General features: G+C 44.9%; 1 protein-coding gene across 1 annotated transcript; it reads left to right on the forward strand.

The window, feature by feature from the left end:
- Nucleotides 1-1,639: 1,639 nt before the first annotated feature.
- Nucleotides 1,640-3,314, forward strand: F5147DRAFT_586925 (uncharacterized protein; the record flags this gene model as incomplete). The annotated part of the gene is made up of 5 exons (XM_041431956.1): nucleotides 1,640-1,870; nucleotides 1,907-2,020; nucleotides 2,068-2,325; nucleotides 2,374-2,963; nucleotides 3,017-3,314. The coding sequence occupies 5 exons, from the start codon at nucleotides 1,640-1,642 to the stop codon at nucleotides 3,312-3,314; spliced, it is 1,491 nt and encodes a 496-aa protein (XP_041286093.1).
- Between the last annotated feature and the right edge of the window lie 5,828 nt (nucleotides 3,315-9,142).

Here is a 9,142-nt window from a genome sequence, read left to right on the forward strand (position 1 = left end):
AGTACCTTCAAGGCTACCGACGTAAGCTTCACCAACTGGAAGAAAATCAACTCTCGGCTCGGCATAAACAATTTTGACGGAGGAGATGGAGAAGAATGGGAAGACGAAGACGCCGGATGGAAAAGGACACCTGTCTCTATCGAGGTGCCATTTTCGCGCACCACTGAAGTGCCAGGGCTGCGGCTTTATCATGCAGCAGATTTGTACCATCGCTCTATTATAGCTGTTCTTCAGGAGAAGCTTGCCAGTACTCGAGACGACAAGCTATTTCATTACGAGCCATATCAGCTACGTTGGGCTCCTCCCCACCTGGATGCTGAAGTTTCTATCTATGGGGATTTATATATGTCCGCAGCTTTCCATGAAGCTCACAGCGACCTGCAGAATTCACCGGGGGAACTAGACTGTGATTTACCCCGAGTGGTGGCTGGCCTTATGTTCTGGTCTGACGCCACACAACTCACTTCGTTTGGCAATGCCAAGCTGTGGCCCACCTACATGTACTTCGGCAACGAGTCGAAGTATCGCCGCTGCAAGCCATCGTGCAATTTGAGTAATCACGTCGCATACTTTGAAACAGTATGCCTTCCCAGTGTTTGCTGTCATAAGTACTCAATGTCCTATTACTAGCTCCCGGATTCATTCAAAGATTTAGCGGGCGAGAAAGGCATGAGCAGCGAGTGTGGAACACACTGTCATCAAGAACTCTTTCACGAACAGTGGAGAATCTTGTTGGATGATGAGTTTATCGAGGCATACGAGCATGGCGTCGTGATTTGCTGCTGCGACAGTGTCAAGCATGGATTCTACCCGAGGATATTCACTTACTCTGCAGACTATCCAGAGAAGTACATATGAACTTTCATCATGTGTTGAGTGTCATTGACTTCAATTCCAACAGAGTACTTATAGCGACTGTCCGAAACCTGGGAGGGTGTCCATGCCCTTGCTGCCTTATCCCTAAGGATCGAATTCAGAATATGGGTCGACTTCAAGACAGACAACAACGCGAGACTCTGGCTCGCAATGATGAGAGAAGAGGAGTGATGGTGAGCACTGCGTGCTCACTCATTTACGAGCAGAACTTCGCGGTCGGAAGTGCAGCGGTGGAACACATTTTGAAGCCGCAGTCATGGGTGCCTACCTCTGTAAGACTTAGATTTCAATCATTAACGAGGCTAACCGCATCCTTAGAATGCATTCTCAGACCGCCTCGGTCATTTGGGTCTGAATATCTTTCGAGCTCTTGTAGTAGATCTATTACATGAGTTTGAGCTCGGTGTATGGAAGATGCTCTTTATTCATCTGCTGCGCATCATTTCAGCACATGACCAGGATCTCATTCATCAGTTGGACCAAAGGTAAGATGTATTGTAATGCGTTGCTGTCTTGATTCATCTAACTCCTGTCCTCAGATACAGGCTCACTCCGACGTTTGGCGCAGCCACCATTCGAAAGTTTTCAGCCAATTTTTCCGAAATGAAATGTATGGCTGCTTGAAACTTTGAAGATCTACTTCAGGTACGAGTTCACCATCAAGTGGGATGGTTCTTAACATGATCTACAGTGCTCTATCCCTGTCTTTGATGGCCTTCTTTCCGAGCCACATAATAGCATTGTGCTTCAGTTGTTATTTACCATGGCCCATTGGCATGGACTTGCTAAACTCCAGATGCATTCTGATTTGACTCTTGAGATCATGGACCAAGTAACCTCGGCGCTTGGCCAGCAATTTTGTCAATTTAAAACTACAGTCTGCGCTGATTACGTGACCCACAAACTGCGTCAGGAAGTCGAGTGTCGTGCCCGACGCCATGCAAGGCAGGCGCTGAAACCGAAGGCAGCGCATAAAGGCAAACAACGCACTGGTGTTGTAGAGCAAGGGGAGTCGCTGAAATTAGAACAGAGCGTGAAGCGATGCAAAGTCTTTAATTTCCAGACGTACAAGTTCCATGCATTGGGAGATTATGTTTCCATGATTCGCCGGTATGGCACGTCTGATTCTTATAGTACTGAACCGGTTCGTGCTACTTTTGACTATGAACCTCACTCATTTGGCCTCTACAGGGTGAACTCGAACATCGTTCTCCGAAGTCCAGATACAGTTGGACTGATTGCAGATCCTTTGTAAAACAGTTAACTTGGGTTGAATGCCGTCAGGCTCGCATCCGTCGTATTGGTCACAATATTGATCATCATCCTGACGTCGAAATTTCCGAGATAGCACGAAGCCCCCTGGCTCACCACCATATTGGATTGACACAGAAGCACGTTGTCCACATAGGATCATATCTAATCGATCATCAAGGCGATCCAGCGATAGCAGTCAGTGCAGTATTACCTTTCTCAGTGGTTTCTAACACTCCCGTGTAGCATTTTTTTTCCAAACTGAAACACCATCTTTTGCATCAAACCAATGCATCGAAAGATTCCCTAGGGCTGAGAAATGAATACAACATCAACACAATCATAATCAAGGATGATCGGATGTATGAGCATCACGTTGCCAGGTTCAACTATACAACATATGATGTTCGCAGAGCCCAAGACGTCATCAACCCAAGAACTCCTCATCACAACGTCATGGTTGTTTGTTCCAACCTTGACATGGAATGCCAAGATCATAAATATATCTACAGCAGGGTATTGGGTGTATATCACATCAATGTGATCATTACCGGACGCACAATGGTCAACTATACTCCAATCAGAATGGAGTTCCTATGGATTCATTGGTACAAGCCGCTGGATCAGCGTTCCGACTGGTCTACCTCGACTCTAGATCGAGTGAACTTTCCCCCCCTGACGGATGAACACTCATTTGACTTCCTTGATCCTGCAGATGTGCTTCGTGGGTGTCATATTGTACCTCGTTTCACCGCCGGGAGGAGACATCAGGATGGATTGGGAGTATCGGCATGTGCGGGGGACAAGAATGATTGGTGTGAATACTATATCAATCGGTGAGTCAGTTGTATCACATCATAAGTCAGCATTATTCAATTTATCATGTTAGGTTTGTAGATCGCGACATGCTCATGCGCTTTCACTTTGGGCTCGGTGTCGGCCACGTGTACTCTCACTGTCACGCTATGCAGGCTGGGCTTCAACAATCAGACACACCATCACATCCATTTTTGACTGATATTGAAGAACCCGCAGATAACATGGAAGTCGATGAATTCGAATATGAAGATGAGGGTACTGAGAATGGACTGGATATTGAAGAGTCGCTCAGTTCCAGCGACGAATTGTTGTTGGAACAATTCGATGAGATGTATGATAGAGAAGTTGATCTATATTATGAGAATTAGGTCTTGAAAATATTGGGGTAACACCCAATGTAGCCAGTACATAAAGGATCAGTCATGGCCAGGCCTTGCGGTGCCTTTCAACGGACTTGTCACTGCTACTGTACAGGCGAATGTGACTATGTTACCGCTATTCCGCTCTTTCACACTAGCGCTACGCCGATGCTCTACACATATTCGCCCTTTTTAGCACTTTTAGTGTCCAAAAGACCTAATTCCACCGGATTAGCAGTACATTTAGGCGACCGCAAGCGAACAGAACTGGGACCTGAAGCAAGTAATTATATTTAAAGGTGGATATTTTCATGTATTGAACCCACCACGTCTTGCTCTGTCTAACATTATGGAACCCCAGAACGTTAACTGTTATTTTTTCGGCAAGACTCATCCAACGTTTTTGCCTCTCGCCATATGTGTTTTTTTTGCCCTGCCAACAATGTTGCTAACTTAGTCCCTTCAGGGAGGTATAACTGGTCGAAGTGAAAGGTTCCATTTCACGGGATACTTGGCGATACCCCCACGACCCGTCCTTTACCCATTATATGTAGGTGGTTCCCATTTCTTTAAGACTTCGAGTATCTCATCACTGGCCGCAGTGTGTCAGTAACCAGCTTGACGCTGTAGGTGGCTGCTTTTGTGGGGATTATACACTCATGTTCCCTGTAGCTAAAGCTCGAAATTACATTACTCGATTATCTGGTATCAAGCATCAAAGACCACGATCCTGCTTACGAACCCGGCCAACAAGGCAAAGAGGTTCCCATCTACATTGATGTATGAATTTGCATCTGGACTGTGGTGCCTTCCCACTGATTAGTCTTGTAGCGCCGTGTCTCGGGGGTGACATTGGATTGGGACATTGCCTGGTACAAACAAGGGCCTGATAAGATTCATCGAGTCTATCAATGGGTGAGCTCACTTTGTAGTATTGAAGTGATCTCATGTAACAATTCCTTAGCCTCAGGATGACACAGACAATGGGGGTAACTACAACACACTTGCCCATTCCGCTGATTATCCTATGGGACACGTTCCTGTGTGCACTTCTGCTTCTAGTTTCCGGTCTGCTCCCCTTTCCCGCCTGCTTTCTATTTCTCTCCTGGTCTCCTCTCCCTGTCTGACTATAGCCATGTGTTGGCACAATTCTTGAATATTTTCGATTCAATCGAGAACCCTTTGGCATCATCAGGGATTGAAGTTGTGGCCGGTAACACTTTCGCAATGGCCGAACCTCTAACTTCATGCGAACAACCTTCAGTCGTGCCAGGGGTGTATTTGTCAGCACCACAGTCTCCCGTGGGCTCTTCTGTGAACCTCTACTCTCCTATAGACTCTGTACCAGAGTCGTGGATGATGTCTTCCGCTAAGGATGCTAGCAGCATTCAGGTAGGCAATGATGCATCGCAACCAGATGTGCCCAAGGCTGTTTCCTATGCAGACACACTGCATACGATTCTCCCGGGCTTTCCACAATGGAAGCAAACCCTGGTCTGCCTGCGGCTCAAGATGAAACTCGCGGTTTGCTGTGGGGAGGTCCAGAATCCATTTTTACTCATGCAACCAAGTTTTACTGAACAAAGGATGCATTTTTTCGAGACACTCTTTGAGGAGAGTCTTGTTGTGGTTAACATAGCTCACGAGGACCTGGAACAAGGTCATAAACTCGTTGATCTAATATCTTCTGGACATACTGACCCTTTCCAGTTGTGTCCAATGACGGGATAACTGTCATTACAACAAATGAAATGTTAGCATTGGTATGTTGCCCACATTGTTTCTATCGGCATCTCTAACCTAGAATAGGTGTCGAAATTGCTTACAGGCTTTACTTCTGAAGTGAAGCATATGGCCAAATTGGCTATCTTGGACACCAGACCAATGTTTGGTTTCGGCCTCCATGACTCGGCCGCCGCAGATCCGAGCCTATTAGCGAACAAGTGTGTGGAGTTCCTTAGGTGCTTCATGTTCCCACACTTTGTATTGCTCCCCATTTCAGTTAGTCTTTTGGATTTCCTTGAGTGTCAAGCTCTTATATATCACGCAGGCCAATGGCTTAATGTGGCTTCTGAAACATGAGATCGTCAAGTCGCTGGTCTACTATCTCATTTTCTGCGCCAGCTCGACTTCTGGTGCCCGAGTCGTGATTGGCGATGAGGAACCAGCTATCTTCAGGACTGCTGCACTCCCACCCGTGGAGACGGTAGTCTTTGTCCTCGTTACTGTAAGTCGCTTATTTTCGTTGAGCTCTCATTCACTTAAAATTGTTGTTTTGAATTAGTGGTACAGCGCCCTCTTCACTCGGCTCACTGAGTTGGTCAAGGTGATAAGAATCTTAGGGCTCCCCGTCAACATCATGGTATCTATATTTCCCAGTTTCTACTATCTATGCACAACTACTGCAGCAACTGTTGGGTCTGCTCGGAGAAACAAATGACCCAGGATACCCAGACCTCCTACAAGTGCTTGTGAGTTTGTGCAACATCAAGTGAGTTGCCAGAGTTAAATTCATCGATGTACTGCTGATTCATGGCAACCTGCAGCAAGTATGATGTCTGCAGGATTACACGCAGTTAAGCACTCCGAAGAAGTTGATACCTTTGATATCTTGTACTGGTCTATTGAAATGTGCATCAGGCTCCGTGTTGTGACCTATTTTGAAAATTCAGACGCTCAACTACAGCAGGTGCCATAGTGTGTGGACATGGGAATCGTGCAAATGCAAGTATGGACGTACATCTGTCAATGTAAGATACCAAAATAGTTAACTGATATTATGCTCACAAACGTTGCATAGGGATCTTCGAGCCTCCGACCATTGAATTGCATAATGATAGATTTTTTACAAAGTGCAGTCTTGTGACGTAATTTTTGGCTATTTGAAATAAATTTCGCCACCGCACAGCCACCGCTAGCTGGCCAGCGCTGGATAACTACTAAACCCTGAACAATTGTGTGAGTTTCCCTTGAGCCTCTTTACTACTCATCCACCACTTCAACATGTTAAATATTAATTCAGGGTTATTTTCTGCATCTGCATCCTTCACGCCTTCGACAAGGCACTTTCTTGAAATCGAGCATACCAAGCACGCCCTCAAATCTTGGCTCCAGAATCAGGGAGATGAAATTGTCAGTCCATGTGTTCTCATACTGTTTTTTCTCTAACACCGACTCCAGGTTCCAGACCCACTCTTCACCACAACTTCCGTGCTATTTGGATGGGTCGACCCCCTTGATCTCATAGCTGTCCTCCAAGTGAGCCTGAGGGTGGCCGCAATAGAGAGACGGCTACTGAAATAACACAACACTATCATTACATTCCTTGTGCGAGGAGGGCAATCCTTGATGGAAGAGAGGATGTATTGAGCTCAGATGGAGGTCTCATTATTTAGTAAAGCTATTGCGAACTTGTGTGAAGAACTGAAGGTCAAATGCTGCCCATGTGAGCCACGTTGTTTGTAAATCATGCCTCACACTCTAAATCTGTTCTTAGCTACATGGTTAAAGATGCAGCTTATACAGAAGGCTGGCGAGGATCTAGTTACACCCCCAGTGACTCAGCCAGCTGATGTTGATCTTTTGCCGGCCAATTGCGATTATTTTGAACTTTCAACTGCTACTCACAAAAAATGCGAAGCATGGCTTGCTACATCATGGCAGTTTGAAGTAGATTTCCCACAAGCTCATGAAGTTCCCGAGCTTTATGAACACCTCTCAATGGTGAGTGCTATTTATAGTTGAAGCTCGCAGTCCTGACGCTATGCAGCATGACAATTATTTTCTTTCCCCTTTGATGGAAGCTTGGTTTGGTCGTGTCACACATTGTACCTACATCACTACATCCTCTGCAGAATACAAGCCTCTACGTACCGATAACACCGAAAGCTTCAAAGCAAAGAAGAACAAAACGCCTGATGCACTCAAGTCCGACTTTTCCATTCTGGAGTCGAAGAAACAACATGCGCAGGCTGAAGTAGACATGTTTTCTGAGGTCATAGCATGCACTGCTGGATTTCAGTACAGTGATGATGGTCTGCTTACAACTTTTGCTTCGGTTGTCTCGCACTAAAATGACCTTAGGGACGTGCACTTCTTCTGGAACTGCTGGAACATTCGAATCACGTCTACCTGTCAACTCTTCCAAATGGTTTGATTATTGGTTTGAAGATTGGTGTTCGACCTCATCTGTATCTTCTGATGCATCTGCGCTCTTCTGATGATCTCACTTGTTGTACCTAGTACATGACATACGCCTACTACATGTTGTATTGATGTAAGTTAACCAGTTTGTTGTACATTAGACTTTATCAGTGCTACTTTCATCGCCACCTTTTTTATTACTTGGATTATTTATGATGATCCCGTCCCACCATTTTATGCCCTTGATGCTATTCACTATACCACCATTTGAGTCCTCACTTTCAGGTCGATCATCCTGTTTCTGAATTGTGCGACGTTGAACATGCGTATTTGATCCCCCACGCACGTAAGTCACAACTAATTCATGGATTCCAAACTCCTGATGAAATGAAAGAGGTAGTGCTCAAAGTCAATGAATAATGTTTTAGTATATCAAGCAAGACTTGTATCCAAATATGTCCAACAGCTAGCGATGTCGCTGTCCAATTTAGGGATCCATTTCTCTGTAAGTTTATCAAGAAATTTTCGATTGTTTTGTTAGTCTCTAATTTGTGGTTCGGGACCAGGTTGGTTGCTCACAGAAAAGCTCCTATTTTGCCGGCACTCTAGCGATTCCAGTATTTTTGATTGCGGTGTTTCGGTCATCATTCTAAATGCCTCTTCCAGCTTCGAAGTCTCCATATTGGTCAACTCAGTGAGTTCGAGTTCCAGCTATATGGATTCTTATGAGTGGTTGTATTCTGTTTACTGATGAAGGAATTTATTCTACAGGAGAATTACTTTGGAGTTCAGAAGATACCCTGAAGCTGTCCTCAACTGAAGCAGGGGTTGGGATGAAGAGTTCATCGCCACTCCAGTCGATGTGTTTACATTTGGTGCTTCTGCTGAACATAGCACACCTATCTATTGGATGTGTGGAAAATTATTCATTGACGATGAAGGCACATTCGCGCATTCCCTTCATCTCTTTGCCAATAATGTATGTGACTTCTCTTTTTGTTTGTTCTTTTGCTCATTCATCTATCTATATAGGACTTACAACTTCTTCCTCACGGTGCTCGCGCTTTTCCGATGGTCATAATAGCAGGTGAAATTCCGTGCAGTACTTCAGGAAAATAAACGCCTCTCAATATGTCACCGGCCCTCAACAGAACGTGTGAGCTCGCTGTTACTATCCCAATTTTTTCCCATTGTCAACAAGCACGTCTTCGTCCAGGGCACCGTGCAAAGTATCACCGGAGGTTGCTGTATCATCACTGTAAAAGACATCGCTTTAGGACCTTCGGATATGGTTACTACTATTGACTAATGAATGGCCGACCATTTACTGCAGCACCTCACAAAGTCACTCGTGTTTCCAGATAGCAATTCACCCTTATTTACCTCAAGCGGATGTCATTCCTTAAAGTTGGCGAAAGACGTATCAGTTTTTTGGGCTGGACACACTGACGATCAGTGTTTTTAAATACAGTAGCGTTTTTATTTGTTTATCACGCTTATGACTCTTTAAATGTCTCCCAGAACACCTCAAGACATACTGCCCCATCATCCAATATCGTATTATTGGAGGAGAGGACACTTAATCACGCTAACATTGGAGGATTAATGATACGTGTTGTTACAACCTCGTAGCATTGAGTAGAGTCTTTTAAAAAAATAATAAGCATTTGTTTAATGGACGCGAAGTATTTCAC

Source organism: Suillus discolor (assembly GCF_016758755.1).
Source record: "Suillus discolor strain FC423 chromosome Unknown F5147scaffold_107, whole genome shotgun sequence".
In the NCBI taxonomy this organism is placed as follows: domain Eukaryota; kingdom Fungi; phylum Basidiomycota; class Agaricomycetes; order Boletales; family Suillaceae; genus Suillus; species Suillus discolor.